Source organism: Saccostrea echinata, unplaced genomic scaffold (assembly GCF_033153115.1).
Source record: "Saccostrea echinata isolate AGI-Se365-2 ecotype Australia unplaced genomic scaffold, CSIRO_AGI_Sech_v1 ptg000037l, whole genome shotgun sequence".
NCBI lineage: Eukaryota > Metazoa > Mollusca > Bivalvia > Ostreida > Ostreidae > Saccostrea > Saccostrea echinata.
In genome coordinates, this window is record NW_026889786.1 from 1554584 (window position 1) to 1574697 (window position 20114).

The 20114-nt window shown below is 33.4% G+C and overlaps 1 protein-coding gene and 1 long non-coding RNA gene across 2 annotated transcripts in view; one reads left to right on the forward strand and one right to left on the reverse strand.

Moving 5' to 3' along the window:
• LOC133200173 (serine/threonine-protein kinase NIM1-like) overlaps positions 1 to 20114 on the reverse strand; it is a 42549-nt gene that overhangs the window by 10422 nt on the left and 12013 nt on the right. Inside the window, exon 2 of the mRNA XM_061335947.1 lies at positions 3111 to 3549. Within this exon, the coding sequence (XP_061191931.1) occupies positions 3111 to 3357 (247 nt within the window). The 5' untranslated portion in view covers positions 3358 to 3549. The remainder of the gene's footprint in view (positions 1 to 3110; positions 3550 to 20114) is intronic.
• LOC133200241 (uncharacterized) lies at positions 18760 to 19930 on the forward strand. Its single transcript, XR_009722902.1, has 3 exons — positions 18760 to 19010; positions 19672 to 19768; positions 19875 to 19930. It is a non-coding gene; the product is annotated as an uncharacterized LOC133200241 (long non-coding RNA).

The window sequence follows — 20114 nt, forward strand, 5'->3', positions numbered from 1 at the left end:
TAGCTACATATGAATGTACTGGAATAAATGAATGGGTCAAAACATTGTGATAACTCTGGCAAAACCATGAATAAACAATCATTTTGTCTGATTAGCACATATTTCTTCATCAGCACTATGAGGCCATTAGAACCTCATCTTAGCTGGACACAAAACATGTTGGTTAACCTGAGATAAGTGCAGTATAAAAACAGTTGGAAATACTTGTCATATCACTCCTTCCTATCTGTAAGGGTTTAGATACTGAATACATCCCTTTTTCCATGTTTCAAGAAAAACTGTTTATAATCCATTTGTTACATATATATATATAATCCAATTTCACCTACTATGTGACTTCCTAGAAATCCCCACAATACTAATAATAAAAAGTCTGTTACTAAGGGAACACAACCAAAAATTTAAGTTTTGTTTTCTTTAATAATATTAATTTGTAATGCTTGCAATATTGACAAAATTATTGATTGGGATAACCCCCCCCCCCCCTTCCCCCTTTCCTTGGTTCCTAGGGTCGGGTAGTTTTAGTGTCATCCTTAAACAAAAATCTTATGTAAAAAAGAATATTTTAATTTACATAGGTTTCCTTCTGGATTCTGCTGACAACTAATGATATTACAGAGCAGTATTTTTAATGAGGAAGGCTTGTGAAACATACCTTTTTATGATGATTTTTTCATCTTTACTGGTTAGAAAACTCATCATGGTTAAAAAAATTATTTTCATCTTTAATTAAAACAGTTCATTATGAATCCATGTCTTTTTTTTTTGGCTGATTTTGGGAAAAAACCTTGTTGCCAGCAAATAAAGGACAAGTACTAAGGTATACTTACAAGGTTATCTCTTAGAAAGATAGGTGAGCTAGCATTGTAGCCATCATAAAACACAGAAGTAGATATATCTGAACCATTGGTTTAATTTGCTGAATCAATTAATTATTATTAATAGGAAGGCACATTCATCGTGCAGCTGGGGCGGTGTCTTGGGTATTGGATCTCAATTCAGAATGGTGATGAATCTAGAGTGGGATTCACATTGGCAATGGCTTAACTCATTATAACTGTGCTTTTTAAAAGCATTCTGTGGTTTAATACTGTAATTTCAATTTTGAGGCGAAAAATAAAAGATCAGTAGATCCAATGAGCACCTAGTTTAAAATATTCCAGTGTGGTACTGTTTTGTAGCAATTGCTTTTTTTTGGCCTTTCTGGCAAGCTTGGAAAACATATCCAAAGTTGCTTGCTGGAAAGATCCAGGAAGGTAGTTAAGAAAAGCTAGGTATTCATTATAATTTTAGAAATTTATACTAGTAACTGATCTCTGCAGTCTTGGCATTAGAAGACCTGAGTTACTGTAACATTTTGTACATTTATATACAGGTTAGACAACAAAACACAAAACTTCAGATCATATTGTATTAAGACATTGGAATTTTAACGACCATCAAAAATCACTGGGTGGATGTAGAGTTGGGTGTTGCCTATATATTTATAATGAGGATATTCCATGTCTTGTAGTTTGATAAAAAAAAATATTTCACTTGTAAGATAGAATTTAAAAAAAAAAAAATTTTTACGAGTACCAAGCACAAATAAAGTTAGGCCAAAAAAAAAGAAGTCTTGTTTCCTTCTACCAGCCTGAAAAATAGGGTAGGTAGGAAAATTATTTTATTTTAATTTTTTTCGACGGCATTTTTTGGAAATGAACTAATACAATATCAAATTTCATGAAATGCTTGTTTTGTGTTAACATGGAAACCGATTACAGTGACAGAATGATGAAATTCTAGAAATTCCTCAAATTTTTTTTTCTTCCAAAACAAAAAAAAAACTCTAGGGTCGGGCGCAAAAAAATAGGGTTGGTCAGGTTGCAGGAAACAAGACTATTATTTTTTTTTTGGCCTTATTAAAACAATCCTGTCTCATGAGTGAAATAAATTCCATAATCTAGATCAAAACATCAAATTTTTTGTTAGTACATTTTCTTTTTGCCCCTGTTATCCATCTCTCTATTGAAATCAAAAAACAAATTGTGTCATACATATATCTGTAAATTAAATACAAATGACGCAAAGGAAAAAGAAATTAATCAACAGGTTTGAACAATTAAGCAACTTTAATTTTAATGTTAAAATTTAAAAGTACCCGGTATTAATTTTATTTTTCGACATATGATAGTGTACATTTGACATGCATATGTATAATTTAAGTTCTGGTCGAAAAATAGCACCAGTCCAATGAATTTCACTGATTGGCTAATTAAAGTACTTCACTAGTAAATTAAATCAACTGCAAGGAATCAAATATATGATGGGGTTGTCTATTTTTTAATTCTGCATGTATAATTAAATTCTGCATGTATAATTAAATTTTTTTATCATAGATTATATTTCAATGCAATCTAGTACTCACTAACTCATATTTACACAGTTTGTTTATATCAATTATCATTTTCATCATGTTGGAATTACAAATGCAGCAATGAGTGCAACTAAAATTTGGCATCAATGTCTTCCCTATCCATCATTTTGAATAAGTGAAATAGTTCCATACAAATTAATAGATACCTATACGAACAGATCAACTATTAAAGTCTTTATAAATATATCGATGTATGAGGTAGGGGTTTGCTTTATCAACTGCCAGTGGTACCCCTTAAGTATACTGAGGGGAAATTATCCCCTCCCCAAAACCAACCCCACCCCACCCCCCAAAAAACATCCAATAGCTTAAATAATTCTAATAAGTAATTAGATCTCAATATGATGACCAATAATCATCATTATGGTTAATTCAATACTGATTAAAAATCTGATCTTTATATGTATTTAATGTATTAGCAAGGATCCAATTTTCACACACGACCTTCCGGCCATATTCATTAGTGTTAACTTTTGCATGATAGAATAAAGAATTTATCACACCAGTGACCACGAGTACATTTACTGAGTTAATAAAAATCATCATCAGTATTCAGTAATTCTACTGAATGGACAATAAGTCATACCTGACCTAGGTACATACCTCTTGCCCATCGTAATACACTGCACGACACAAGCAGTATAATCAATAAAACAGACCAATTAACCATCATTGAAGAAGAAGTAAAGACTACCTTTTGTTAGTGCATGAATGCCCATTTTGACTTGAGAAAAATTTCCACTTCCGAGTTCTCCTCGAATCCGATAAAATCCAATCCTCTTTCCGAGAGTGATTTCCTTCAGACATTTTTGGTCGTTGGATAAATCGTTTGACAACCTTTCGTACGGTGTTAGTCTACGTTCTTTGGCTCTCTCCTCTTCTTCTCTTCCGTCTTGTACAAATCCTCCATCACCATTGGGCATCTCACTGATGTCTTTCATAATTCTATACCCTCGACACAGAATCCAAGTTATTTATTAAGCTCCCAGACATTTTTGTAAAACTGATCCTTTACATTGATGACTTACTGCTTTACGTAGTGAGCGACTCAATTATCACAACTGCAAAAGATCCAATTATCAACTCAGTTTGATGTGTAGTGTTGAAAAATTAACACTTCTTCATCCAAACACCTGAAAGAAAACAATGACAATCAATATACATCATATATCCTGTAAATCTATGATTTTCGAATCTTTCAGATGAAGGGTCTTTTTTTCCCTAAAGATAAGTAAAGTTGATTTACGCTACGGTACCACATGAAATCTACTGCATGCACACACATATCTCAATAGTACTGTTTTTCTCCTATAGTTCATGTAAATTTCATTTAGTATTTGAAATCAAACAGTCATGCATGCACATACAAACAATCCCAATGCTACTTTATTTTTTCCTTTTGTGTGGTAGAAAAAAATTTCTTCTTATATCTTGACCCCCCCCCCCCCCCCCCCCCCCCCCCCCCCGTAAGTCATTGATTTATTAATACTATGTGCATTAAGTCTCCTTGTAATACCCTACCCTTGAGCCACAACAATACCTCATTATCTACAAAATCTCCTCCCATCACCCTGATCCTCTCACTTTGACTCTTTTTTAATTTAAACACACTCATTACCATAACGACAAATTTCAAAGAAAAACACCATCTCATCATGCAAAGATATATGATATAGAACTTCAAAGGAGACTTTACTTTTTTTTTTAGTTAATTGGAAATTTGAAGTTCTCTGCATTTAGACATCAAAGAGATAGTCAGATTTAGTATCAATATAATAGCTAAGGCAGTAATATGCCAACCTGTGCTAGCGAACTGAAGGTCTGGAAACGGCATGTAAACTACAGAAATCTGGAGGGTTTTGAGATTTTCATGAATTAAAAAAACATTGCTCATCTGGTCCAGATCCAAGACTAATACGGTGTAATTTTGTCATAAACAAAACTAGAGGTACTGTGAGCACCATGCAGGCTTACAAAATGATACCCCCTCTCCAATGCGAGTCTAATGGCAAAGTCCATGGCAAACCCCAAATATCTGTCTGATCAGAACATGGCACAGTATGAAATAAAGATTCTGTGAAAGTTTCATTAAATTTTACTCAGTGATATAGGAGTTGTGGATAAGAGATGGTTACCACCAATATTATAGAAAGAATAGAAGTGTCCATGTTTTGCTATGGGTAACCCCAAATATGTGTCCAACTGAAATTTAAAACAAGATGTATAATGCCATTATGTAATAAAGATTTGGTGAAAGTTTCATAAAATTTTATTTATAGTGGTATAGGAGGAGTTGCGGGTAAAAGATGAGTATACCCACAATATTATAGAAAAAGTGAAAAGTGTCCATGTTTTCCTCTGGCAAACCCCAAATATCTCTCTGATTGAAACATAAAAATAGGAGGTGCTCAATGGTACATGTACTATGTACATGATGTATTAAAGATTCTGTAAAAGTCTCATTAAATGTTATTCAGTGGTATAGGAAGATTATCTTCCTATACCACTGAATAACATTTAATGAGAAACAGCAATGCTACGGGAAATCCCAAAAATGTGTTCAATCAAAGCATAAAATCAGGAGATGCACAATGCCACAATGTAATAAAGATTTTGTGAAAGTTTCATTCAATTGCATTCAGCGGAGTTGCAGATAAAGGATGGCTAGCCTCAAGTGTTACAGACATATCGAAAGACACCCCTTACGCCTCGCCCAATATGCATTTTTTCAAGGACCCCATATATTTCTGTATTATCCCTGTAAGTGTCTTTATAACTAACAATATCCCCCATTTTTCAAGCGGGGCATATAATAAGTCTGATTCGAATACTGTAAATGTCTGCAAGTGTGATTATAAATTGAGGGGTTAGAAGTAATTTCACAGGTGGAAACTTTGACAGTCTGAGAGTTTCTCTTTTTCTGACAATCAGAAAATTGACAGATGGAAACATTGATGATTATTAGTCAATTGTCAATATTGCAAATATGTGTCCACATTTACAGCAATTTGTGCCATAATCTAAAGATCAAATCTACCTGTTTTTAAAAATTAAAAATCAATTTGAAGCTTTATAAATATCATAAAGTCCTGTCCGAGCATCTATAAATAAAATCACTAAAATGTTCCTGCTTTCATTTTAAATATCATATTATCTTATAGAAGAGACACACAATGTTTTGAAATCAGATACTAGGAACTTAAACACACTTTTTGATTTAATGTACAACAAATAAAGTTCTTGTGCATATACATAATATCAAGATCTCTCTCAATGAATATCTTTCCTTTTTAAAACAGGTTTTTAATAGTAAATGTTGATTGAATGCTAGGTATATCAAAACTGCAATGGTTTTTTCAATTATACCTGTATAATTACATACACTGAAATATTGCACCCCAAAATCCTAAAAATCATCCCCTTTCAAACTCCCCCCTTCTTTTTTAGTCTATATGACATTTGTGTTTCATGTTCTAACAATCCAACTAATCTATGCCAATAAAATAAATTACTTCATACAAGAGTTTTTAAATATTAGGTTTTTGTTTATCTGGAAAATTAACATGAAATGTACCTTTTAAATTGTTACCTGAATCACTTTAAAACTTATAATTAATTGAATAGCTAAAAATTACAAACATCGCAAATATTGTAGTGAGTATCAAATTTTGAATTATTGTACTAATTCAGGAAAAGTGTTATTATAATATCATCAAATAAAACACTAGTGAAATAAATCTATGCTTCATATTAGTTAGTATTATACAGTGTTTATACATGTATATGGTTATATTTTTTCTATTTGTATTTTAATTGTTGGACATTTTTTAACAATAAAATACATGTAAATTACAAAGATCTACTTCAGAAATATTATTGTAATTTACCTAAAAACTTAAAAACTGAAAACAAAAAAGGTGACATATGAGCAAACTTCTCAAATATGATAATTATATCGTTAAAATGCAACAATAAGACACAACAAATACTGACCCAAACAAAACACCATCACTTTGAGGACCGTACATTCACAGTACGAGTTCCAGATCGTCCCCTGACTGCATAGTTGCACTAGGAGACAGCCAAAACATCCAAATGAAATACAAAAATTCTTTAATACACACAGCCAAACACATTTAAATGGCCATGTATTGTCTAAATATATCACAACGGATCACAACTTAATCGTACAATAGTTCATAGCCCTAAATATGCACAACATTAAATAGTCTCTGTGTGATATCATATTTCAACTTCACTTCAGTGTACTCTTAATACAGACCAGAAGAAACTTGTCCAAGCTCTGACCTTGTAGTCAACCCAATCTCTGTTACACTACATCACCAAGTTTAAAAATTAATTTAAACAGCCATATACTAGCAGCATTATAATTCAATAATTGGTCTTAATGTGTTCAATGGTCTGGTAACACAATAACCTATTATGAATGTATTACTTGTACAAGTAACCTTTAAAAATTCACCCAGGCCTGAATTTTGGTAATAACTTATGCTAAGAAAACATTTTGAGTTTAAATGTCACAATGTTTCCTTACCTAGCTGTGTGGTTCTTTAAATAAATCATATCTAGATTATGTCAATTTTGGATAAATTCTGAAAGGGCCATAGCTGTAATCAATAAAAATCAATATCTGCAGTTATTAGTCTAAGCAAAAATTGAAAAGAAACAATTTATGCAGAATTTTGTCCATTTTACTTTTATTTCTAATTAATAGCTAGGAAATATAAAATTCACGGAGTCAACGGGGATTTGATCCATGGACCCTTTGCCCTTTAAGCCATTGCTCTATCAGTATCAGGTCTTCTGGTAATCTATAGCCAGTCAAATTAAATCCGATATGAAAGTCCTTGTTCTTGAAGTCATTACCATTGTAACTGGTTTTCCCTTGAAAGATGTTTCTCCTTAATACCATAGATCACTTTTTATTCGCAAGAACTTTATTTCATGTAATTACAAGAGGCTGTCTGCTTATAAAAATTTTATTCTCCTGCATATATTTGTTTTATAAAAGAGATTATATACAGCAGGAATCAAAATATGTAAAAATTTGGTCTCCTTTATAAATACTAAATAAGTATCTCATAAAAATAATGTTTTGTAAAAATTGGGTGATCTACAATAGTTTCCTGATCAGGAACAATTAAAACAAAAAAGGTAACTGCATGGAAGCTAGGAATAAAGAAAAGGACCCAAGTTCCTTCCATCCACTTTTAATTCAGTCACTCCAGATTTTACATGAACTTTTAAGTTCTATAGAGACCAGTTCTACTACAATAAATGCAAGAATCTACCAGAGATTCAAAATGTGAAGGATTCATTTATACATAGCAAATAAAAAAATGATATTCAATTATCAGAATGTACTGTACCACTCTCCTGAAAAAAGTAAGATCAAAGCGTTATTATATGAATAGGGTAATTGAAAATTTTCGGCTGCACCTCAGTTGACAACATTCGGTTTTCCTGTGCGCCTCAGTTGAGAATGGTTTTCTTGGAATGAAAATTTTCAATGTTACCCTCAACTACATGCAGTATTTATCATATTATACTGAATGTTTTATATACAAAGAAAGGTGAAGCGTGCATGCATAGATTACGCGCAGTCACAATTTTTTTTTTGAATATATACCCGTTGTCAAGCAATGCTGACTGTTGCTAAGTTCTATTGCACTGAAGGGCATGGTTTCATCATTCAGAGGGTAACAGTGTTTCTTTTTAACAAATGTTTCTCGCCAAATCAAATTCAAATAATTTACATAAAAGTATATCATAATTTAACAGTTCATATATCTTTAAGTAACTTATGCAGTTCATTTAATATTTTCTTGAGCCAGTTTCCAAAAACAGCAAAGATGATCGAGTAATTAAAAATATCTGGTCCATTTGTATCCCTGTAATCAAACTCTAATGATCATTAGACTAATGATTAGTAACAAACGCCCACATAGTTAGCCCAGGGAAGCATTTTACAACCCTGCAGTATACTGTACTACAAGGGAAAATAGCCTTAATCTTGCCAAACATGGACAATGCTAGGTACAGCGTGTCAGTCATGCAAAAAAGATATAGATCTCACCTGAACAATGCAGTGTTAAAGACTACACACCTGAAGGAAGTGGCTTAAAGCAGACAAAAAAATCCTAGCCTTAAAAAATTAACAGCATCTAAAAATCAATTAATTGCTTTCAAGACCAAATCACAATGAATGACATCCGTAATGCACATGAATTTCTTATAAAGATGGACAAATTGTTTTTGTCAGGGAATCGTTCACTGTAAAAAAAAAAAAAAAAAATCTGAAAACACAAATTAAAACCACTTTAATGGACGTAATTATAACAACTTGGATTTAAAACGTCGAATACCAAAAGAGTACACAGAACAGAACGACATTCTTATTTTGGAGAGGGAAGGATGGGGATTTCTGTACACAATTGTTAATTACAGATACACTAAAAACAATCAAATAAAAAATCATATTTTACTTAAATTGTTCTAATTATCTAAGATTTATTTATTTCTATAATGCATGTACTCCAAGTACAATGTGCTATCCTAGATAAAACATTTAGAAATGAAGATCACTGCTAATTGTACACACTGAGCAAAAATATCTTCATAGATTGTGATAATGTAAACTTCCTGGTCTGGTGGTATTAATACCAAGAAATATATCAAGTGATAAGAAAAAGTTTGCAAATAATACTATGAGTGAAATACCCCCTGCACACTCAAAACATGCATATTGTAAACACTTCAGTGTTACATCTCCTAAAAATGCATGTTATTGATGTAGTCTCTGGTCATAAGCAAACCCTTGAGTCAAGCTTCTATAGTTTGCTTTATATTGGAAATTGACAAGGATAAAAAATTTTCTTCTGAATTGTGACCTTGATCAGATGGTCATGACCCATCCTCTGTTTCAAGAGCAACTGAACAGTACAAAGTTATTATAACAATACAGCAATACATCGATGGTATTGATTGCAAGGTCTCAGGATATGCATATAGTATCGTGATACAGTATGATATAATTTTCATTGTCTTATTTGAAAATTCTACATGCAAACTGAAAAATTTTAATGTTACAAAATGATTGAAAACAAGGTAGCAATGAAAAAAATGCAATGCTAAGACTATAAGTTCACCTATAAATAACTTTGGTTAGGGTCTCAAGATATTCTTTTTATATTTTCTATAACTGTGGAGGTAAGCAAGCAAGAATATGTAAAGATATCAGGTAATTTAATTGTTGACAGCTTTATCATGATACATGTTGTATCGCATGACCATATGTATTGTATCGTTAGGTAGCTTGCGATACTCAGGCCTAGTTATATTATTTACAAATGGGGCGGTTAAACCCTTTTGCAATAACTCTATGCTTTGGTTCATCATACGTTTAACTTTAACCACTAATCTTGACACTAGTTGATAGGGTCTCTGATTCCAAGTATGAACTCTGCAAGCTTCTCACTTACATAGTTATGGATAAAAGAGTAATCAGAATTCAGAATCCTGTTGACCTTAACCTCAAAATGACCTTGATTCAGGGTCATGACATGCCCTCTAGTCATAAGCAACCTTTGTGCCAAGTATATCAGCTTCTAATGTTGCACAATACAAACTTATTGCAAGGGCAAAATGCTGATTAGAGAGAAAGCTAATCAGACAGATGTATGTGGTAAAATTTACACCCTACACTTACATTTAATTCAAACTTAATTGTCATCACTGGTCTGCCACATCTGTTTTATACTTGGATGCTTTATTGGCTTTTGATATTACATGTATATAGTGACCAATTAGCAACTTGCATTCACCACAAGGAAATCTTACAGGAAGAGTTAATAGGTCCATGAACTATAACTATCAAGTCTTGCTTTGCTTATGTCCTTGCTACAAGTAGATGAGAGCAATTACCACTTTATGGGTATTGTTAGTTGAAATTTTCTTTATGTAAAATAACAGCCAGTAAAATCTAATTTAAATTCAATCCAATCAGAATTTATCTTTTAAGAAAGGCTCATTTTTAGCATTGATATGTTGTCTCCTAAGATCTGTCAAAATTGTTGATTTCTACCAAAATGTTACCTCTCTTACTTGATTGACATCATATAATCTCATGCTAGTTCTCATATCAGAAGGACTTTACATTAAGAACTGTAAAGTTACCTGCAATATTTTTTTAAAATGTCAATTTGCAAAAATTCTCTCTGAAAATGTTTCAGAAAATCAAGAAAAGGGAAAATAAAAAGGTTTAAAAAGCTTATAACAATTATATTAATATTAACTACAGGTAATTAAAATAGCATTCATTATTGATATAGGAATTCTAATAATTTATTAAAACAGTCTCTTGAAATCACTTCTTTTACACTACCTATTACAAAGAAATGAAATTCTGAGGGGAAAAAATTATTTCAACTTATGTGCTTGCTAGTTAGCCATTCTTTAAATATGTAATGCTGCTTATATAAAAGATTTATCCACTTTTTGAAAAAAGGTACATTTAAATTAGTTTTAGAATATTAACACTTTGAAAAAGTCAATAGATAAGACAAACAGAAATTGCACCAAAAGTCTCATTTAACCTACAAGGCATTTAACCCAACAACTCACAAAGTTGATTCAGTAAATTCAACATTTCTAATCAAACCTTCCTGTCACTTCTTTTAACTGACAGAAGCCAATATTCTCTGTAAGAAAAGTTCAATTGATTTCCCTGCAAACTTTTCTTCTTATCTTATTGCTTAGAAACAAAGGTTTGACAGGCTGACATAACAAGACTATAATAAAGGCCCAGGTCTCTGAGCTCTGTTTGGCCGATTCCATGCTATTTTATCATATACCACCTGCATGGTCTTCACTGGGTTTGTTTAGTTAGCAACAGAGAAAAACAATATTGATTGTAGGTTAATGAATAAATGTGGCCAGAATCCAGCACATTTGTTTATGGAGAATACACATATAATGGGCTATTGTTGCTGCTAAAAAAAATCATATAAAATATATACTAGTTTTTGTATTTAAGTGTGATGTTTTTCACAGTTGCATGTACAGCTTGAGTACTTAATCATAATATTAATCAAGCAGATTTCATATTTTAATTTTATTAATAGCATAATGCATGGATCAGTAATCTAAAATGTATCTCACATGTATACCCAAAGTTATTACAATATTATATATCAAACACAAAAGTATGTATAGACAATTTCCTTTTTAAATTAACTTAGTTAAAGTATTTGGTGCAGTTAAAGTTTTTGGAGCAGGTTCATTCTAAAGTAACTATAAGTCCTATGTTGACCACACTTGCATGGATGATACATCCAAGAATGCACACTACTGGGCTTGCTTTGGATACTGGATCTGACCTACATTTAGTAGTTACTAGTACATAAGTAAATATAGCCAACTTTGGGAGTTAATTTTAAATGTAAATTGGTCTAAATATATATATAGATTGGTTTAAATTGGTGTACTTCAGGCACACTGTAAAATGACCAGGTCTTTCATATGGACAAATTAGGCACACTGAAAAATGAAAGTCCTATGTAAGTACAGTTGAACTTCGATATCTCGTACACTGTTATCTCGAATACAATGGATATGTCAAAGTGATTTTGAAGTCCCAACCACTTATTATTTCCAGCATCTGAAGCAAGTTTGAGTGTTCATCCCTTGATGCATCATCCATGCTAGGTTAGTTCAGATAGGCCTTATAGTTTCTTGGTAATGGACCTGCACCAAAAACTTTCACCTGGTCACTCATTTGGGAAATGTAGGTCAAATCCAGTATCCGAAGCAAGTGAAGAAGTGTGCATCCTTAGATGTATCATCCATGCAAGTTTGGTCAAGGTATGGCAAACAGTTACTTTAGAATGAACCTGCTCCAAAAACTTTAACCTGGTCACTCATCCAGAAAATGTAGGTCAGATCCAGTATCCGAAGCAAGCCTGGTAGTGTGCATCTTTAGATGAATCATCCATGCAAGTTTGGTTAAAATAGGGCTTATAATTACTTTAGAATGAATCTGCTCCAAAAACTTGAACCTGACCACTCATCAGGAAAATGTAGTTCAGATCCAGCATCCAACGCAAGCCCAGTAGTGTGCATTCTTGGATGTATCATCCATGCAAGTTTGGTAAACATAGGACTTATAGTTACTTTAGAATGAACCTGCTCCAAAAACTTTAACCTGCTCCAAAAACATTAACTTGGTCAATCTTTAGCTGAAATTAAAGCAACTGAAACCTTGACTGGTACAATGAAACACACTAGAAGCATCTTCCATGCATCTCTGATTAATGTAGGGCATAGAAGTACTTAAGGTCAAGATCTAGTAAATGACTTTAGACCGTCTTTTCGGTGCTAGATCCATTATGACGTCATAATCAATTTAAACTTTCCTTTTCCCGTACTTTACAGCTCCAATAGAATTATGTAGAAAATAAAGTATTTTCATGGCATTCAATTTGAAATCATGTGAAAAGTAATCCCGATACCTATATTCAATTTTACATTATTTTAAAGAAGAGGCTAAGAACATACAAATTACCGTTTTCTGAGAGACTGTAGGCAATCTGAATACATTTCCTTCACCTGATATGGAAAAACTCCCATATTCCTGACTGGCTTTCTTAATTTTTCATTGAAAATGACAGTTTACAAGATGGTTTTTCGTCTTGTTTTCTTGCAAATTATGCCCCGATACACCTTATTTGACCGAGCTAAAGTTATAAAGCATCATAAAAGGAATTTATTTCTCAAGTTTGAGAAATCTGTAGGCTCTTTTCATTTACTAGATTTTGACCTTAAAAAGAAAACTGCACCAAAATTTTAACCTGAGACACCAACACTGAGGGTATCACATAAGCTCCCCCCAACTTTGTTGAGGTGAGCTAAAAAATACCTTTGTTGCATATCAGTTTATTAAAAATTCAATGGAAATCTTATCAAACATTACACTTCCCACCTCCACAAAAAAAACCTATAAACAATGAATTTTCAATGAGATGAATTAGTTTATTACATCAGTATTGTTTACGTTGTACTCTAGCTTCTGCAAGATGATGCCGATATATGGTAAATGGAACAAGAGGCCCATGGGCCACATCGCTCACCTGAGCACATTGGCAAGGCAAAAGCACAAATCAGTTCAGTACTGAAAAGATTACGGGGGGTGGGGGGGGGACTTGAATTTTTAACTACCTGATGATGCTTCCATGTCAATATAACAAATGGCTTTGTTGTACTTGAGAAGATTTTTAAAAAATTTCCCATATATTCCTTTGTAAAAATTTGATCCCCCATTGTGGCTCCTCCCTATCCCAGGGGTCATCATTTGAACAAACTTGAATCTACACTACCTGAGGATGCTTTCATATCAGTATGACTAAACAAAGCTTTTCTGTTCTTGAGAAGAAATTTTTTTCTATGTTCTTATGTAAAACTTTCGATCCCTCTATTGGGCCCCACCCTACCCTCGGGGGTCATCATTTGAACAAAATTGAATTTACACTACCTGAGGATGCTTCCATATCAAAATGACTAAACATGATTTTCAGTTCTTGAGAAGAAGATATTTTCCTATATGTTCCTATGTAAAATTTTCGATCCCCCATTTTGGCCCATCTCTATCCCCTGGGGTCATCATTTTAACAAACTTGAATCTACACTACCTGAGGATGCTTCCATATCAAAATGACTAATCATGGCTTTGCAGTTCTTCATTAGAAGATATCTTCCTATATATTTCTATTTCAGACTTTCATCCTCCATTGTGGCCCCGCCCTACCCCCGGGGGGTCAGGATTTGAACAAACTTGAATCTACACTATCTGAGGATACTTCCACATAAATATGATCACTTAGGGCTTCGCTTTTCCTGAGAAGAAGATTTTTAAAGATTTTTTCCTATATATTTCTATGTAAAACTTTGATCCTCCATTGTGGCCCCGCCCTACTCCCGGGGGGTCAGGATTTGAACAAACTTGAATCTACACTACCTGAGGATGCTTTCATATAAATATGACCAATTAGGGCTTTGCTGTTATTGAGAAGAAGATTTTTAAAGATTTTTCCTATATATTTCTATGTAAAACCTTGATCCTCCATTGTGGCCCTGCCCTACCCCCAGGGGTCATGATTTGGACAAACTTGAATCTACACTACCTGAGGATGCTTCCATATAAATATGACCAATAAGGGCTTTGCTGTTATTGAGAAGAAGATTTTTAAAGATTTTTTCTATATATTTCTATGTAAAACTTTGATCCTCCATTGTGGCCCGCCCTACCCCCGGGGGTCATAATTTGAACAAACTTGAATCTACACTACCTGAGGATGCTTCCATATAAATATGACCAATTAGGGCTTTGCCGTTATTGAGAAGAAGATTTTTAAAGATTTTTCCTATATATTTCTATGTAAAACTTTGATCCTCCATTGTGGCCCCGCCCTACCCCCGGGGGTCATGATTTGTACAAACTTGAATCTACACTACCTGAGGATGCTTCCATATGAATATGACCAATTAGGGCTTTGCTGTTATTGAGAAGAAGATTTTTTCTATATATTTCTATGTAAAACTTTGATCCTCCATTGTGGCCCCGCCCTACCCCCGGGGGTAATAATTTGAACAAACTTGAATCTACACTACCTGAGGATGTTTCCATATAAATATGACCAATTAGGGCTTTGCTGTTATTGAGAAGAAGATTTTTTAAGATTTTTCCTATATATTTCTATGTTAAACTTTGATCCTCCATTGTGGCCCTGCCCTACCCCCAGGGGTCATGATCTGGACAAACTTGAATCTACACTACCTGAGGATGCTTCCATATAAATATGACCAATTAGGGCTTTGCTGTTATTGAGAAGAAGATTTTTTAAGATTTTTTCTATATATTTCTATGTAAAACTTTGATCCTCCATTGTGGCCCCGCCCTACCCCGGGGGTCATAATTTGAACAAACTTGAATCTACACTACCTGAGGATGTTTCCATATAAATATGACCAATTAGGGCTTTGCTGTTATTGAGAAGAAGATTTTTAAAGATTTTCCTATATATTTCTATGTAAAACTTTGATCCTCCATTGTGGCCCCGCCCTACCCCCGGGGGTCATGATTTGTACAAACTTGAATCTACACTACCTGAGGATGCTTCCATATAAATATGACTCATCATGGCTTTGCTGTTCTTTAGAAGAAGATTTTTAAAGGTTTTTCCTATATATTTCTATGTAAAACTTTGATCCTCCACTGTGGCCCCGCCCTACCCCTGGGGGTCATGATTTGAACAAACTTGAACCTTCACTACCTGAGGATGCTTCCACATGAGTTTCATCTTCCCTGGCTTTGTGGTTCTTGAGAAGAAGATTTTTAAAAGATGCTATTAATTTTTCACTTATTCTTTATTATCTCCCCTTGAAAGAGGGTGTGGCCCTTCATTTGAACAAACTTGAATCCCCTTCACCCAAGGATACTTTGTGGCAAGTTTGGTTGAAATTGGCCCAGTGGTTCTTGAGAAGAAGTCGAAAATGTGAAAAGTTTACAGACGGACGGACAGACAGACAGACGGACAGACGGACTACAGACAAAATGTGATCAGAAATGCTCACTTGAGCCTTCGGCTCAGGTGAGCTAAAAAGTAATATGCTAGCTAGAAATACATCAAAGATGTCCATTATTTTATTTAACCAGTGATTTACTACAAAATATATCCCTCTTTTTGTATCTGTTTTCTACATCCTCATCTTCACTAGCAAAGGGTTTCCGATTCTAAATCTACTCTTATTTTGGATCTGAAACCCTTGGATAGCAAAGATGATACATCAATTAAGGGTTCTATTCTATGAAACAGGGATATATTCATATTGATTAGACTTGTCCTTCACATTGGCATGTTAATAATCATTTTCATTTAAGGTTGTGCATACAACAGCTAATTAAGCTACATTTTCATGTATCTGTCACAAACAATTACAGATAAGTCTTTAATTCACCAATGCATGTTAATCCATGCTATTTTTATCACAGAACATTAGCATGAATTAAAAATACAGTCAAACCTTGTTATCTTGAACTCTACGGGACTGAGAAAAAACTTCGAGATATCCAAGGATTCGAGATATCCAGGATTAAATACTTAAAAATAAGAGGTTGGGACTTACAAATCACTTTGACATGTCTGTGGTGTTCGAGATATCAGTGTTTGAGATACCGAAGTTCAACTGTATCTTAATTTGAACTCTCTCCACCCCATGATTTTAAACTTTGGGCTGGTATGTAGGAAAATATTATTTCATATAAGGAGGAATCACATTTCAACATCGAGAATTTTCCAGACAAAAACAAGATGTGTTTGTGAAACACTATGCCCCCGAATGGCAGCTTATGTCGAAGGTTAAAGTTTCTCAAATGCAAGTCAAAATCCAAGCCAAAAGATAAAAAATGTTGATACCCAAAGAAAGATCTTGTCTCGAGGAAAACACCTGTGAAATTTGAAAGACCTAGATACAACTGTTCAAAAGTTATGGTGAAGGTTAAAGTTTTTTAAATAAAAGTCAAACGTCAAGGTCAAGGTCAAAGTGGTTGGTATCCAAAGAAAGATCTCGTCACAAGGATTACATATGTGAAGTATGAAAGCCCTAGCACCAACCATTCAAAAGTTATGGCCAAGGTTAAAGTCTTTCAAAAGTAGGTCAAACTCCTAGGTCAAGGTCAAAGGGTCAAAGTGGTTGGTATCCAAAGGAAGGTCTTGTCACAAGGATTACATATGTGAAGTATGAAAGCCCTAGTATCAACAATTCAAAAGTTATGGCCAAGGTTAAAGTTTTTCAAAAGTAGGTCAAACTCCTAGGTCAAGGTCAAAAGGTCAAAATCGTTGGTATTCAAAGGAAAGTCTTGTCACAAGGATTACATATGTGAAGTATGAAAGCCCTAGCTCCAACCATTCAAAAGTTATGGCCAAGGTTAAAGTTTGTCAAAAGTAGGTCAAACTCCTAGGTCAGGGTCAAAAGGGTCAAAGTGGTTGATATCCAGAGGAAGGTCTTGTCACAAGGAATACACATGTGAAGTTTGAAACCCTAAGCACCAACTGTTCAAAAGTTAAGGCCAAGGTTAAAGTTTTTCAAAAGTAGGTCAAAGTCCAAGGTCAAGGTCAAAAGGTCAAAGTAGTTGGTATCCAAAAGAAGGCCTTGTCACAAAGAATACACATGTGAAGTTTGAAACCCCAAGCTCCAACTGTTCAGAAGTTATGGCCAAGGTTAAAGTCTCATAAAATTTTGCCAAAGTGGGTCAAACTCCAAGGTCAAGGTCAAAAGGTCAAATATGATGGTACCCAAAGAAAGGTCTTGTCACAAGGAATACACATGTGAAATATGAAAGTCATAGCTCCAACCAATCAAAAGTTATGGGCAAGGTTAAAGTTGACAACAGACAGACAGACAAACGGACAAACAGACAAACAAACAGACAAACAGACAGACAGGACAAAAACAATATACCCCCGGGATCTTTCGATCCGGGGGCATAATAACTGTTCATTGAATAATAAGCAGCATATAACTCATCAAATGGTTTCTTCTCTTTAATTATTTTTGGCTGAAAATTGATAACTAACATTGTTCAAGACAAATTAATAATAATAATTTATAGGTATCCATATACATTAATGAATTCTTTCAACTACAGTCAAACATTGTTATCTCGAACTCGAAGGGACCGAGAAATTACTTCACGATAACTGAGGATTCGAGATATCCAGGGTAAAATACTTAAGGAATAAGCAGTTGAGACCTCAAAATGACTTCGACATAATTCATGGTATTCGAGATATCCGTGTTCGAGATACTGAAATTCAACTGTAATTATTTGGATTTTTAGTCCTTTTATACTGGTAGCAATTTTGCTATAAAATGAAAATTGTTAAAAATTTCAAATTTTTATATTAATTATTAAAATTTTAAACCTAATTAATATAACTAATAACTTTGAAAGTTACCTTTTCTTACTGAACATTCTCAAAAATATACATTAATTATTATCAAGAGAACTAGCAGTAAAAGCTGCTTAGGGATCCTAACTTAAGGATGGATTCTTGTCAGCATTTTACGTCGTCAATGGGTCTCCATAAATTATGCAAGTCGTAAAATGCAAAATTCATATTTAGTTATACTGAAGGAAAAACTATTAGTTAATTTGTCAGTTTAAGTAATGTTAAATCTATTTCTTTTGAAATTAATAAATTTTTCGTAATATTTTCTTTGATTTGCGACAATTGCAGTTAATATTCGCAGTTCGGTAGCGAATGACGGAATGTCAACATGTACAGATCATTTTCCGTACAAAACCCCGAGAGGGTTGTTTTGTAAAATCTACAAACTGTGAACATTATCGAAGCATTGCAAAAGCCCAGGGACAGTTATGACAAATTAAATCATAGTTATTTATGCCCGGGGCATTCCGATCAACCAAAAGGGAAGCTTGAACTTGAAGGTCACAAACATGTGCAAGATTGCAGATCCACGTTGCCTCGTCTGATGTCATGTCGTGTGCAGTGAGCATGTAAGTTAGTTATATATGTCTGAAGATTTTTATTATTTTGGAATTGAATTCAATTACATGCTGGTTTGTATTGATTTATGGGAATTCGCACGGAAATTATAGATCTGTTATCAATATTTCGTCTGCTTATTCCCGCGACTTGTCAACATTTGAAGAGGATATATTTCGTGTGTTCGTCAGGTTTATGAATAATAATTCACAAAAATAGCATTTTTTGTATATGATTACAACAAATTTTATATTTTTAACTAGCCTTCTTTGTTCAAGAGACAACAATCATCAAGTTATTAGAAAAGTAAGGTGGTCCGCTTGGGTACAAATCAAACGGGAAAATAACTTGATATTATATGTGGAAATATCAATAACATTGAAACACACAGTTGTCTAATAAATAGAGCAAAATGAAACATTATTGTTAAAAAACTATTTATATTATTGGGTTTTTTTTACTTTTCTGTACTGTTAGGATAAAAAATGTCTATTTATTTATATCCAATACAAAATAATATAAGAGATTATACATGTGGTAGAATCTATTAAAATATCTTCATTCATTTAAATCAGTAAATGAAATACAGATGAGATAAGTTGTTTAATCTTATAATCAATTTCCATTAATTTAAAAAAAATATTCTAAAGGATGTTCATGTTTAATTCTTAGGAGAAAAACAACCCTACTTTACCCTAGACTAGAAAAAAGACTGGAGGTCAGAATGCAGGATGATTGAGCAAGGAGTGCTGGCAGATGGACTATTGAGGTACATGTACATGTATAAGAAATATGGACACAACTTTATCTAACTATCATGTAATGCAGCATCTATGCTGCTATGTAAAATATATTACTTTTTTTTTAAATTATAGGTCAACAAAAAATTTGGACTTTCACCAGGTGGACACATGTTCAGCAAGAAATTCTCACATGAATGATGGCTGTCTGTGGAAAAGAGATTTTCTCAGAATATATCATGTCAGAAGCAGGAATTACATATTTATCTGATGAAAGAAATGTTTTTGTAGAAATGTGGAAGTCAATGCATGTTATCAAAGTCACTGCTGTTTGTTGCATGATTCCATTCTTGATTTTTTTCAGAAACTTTCAGT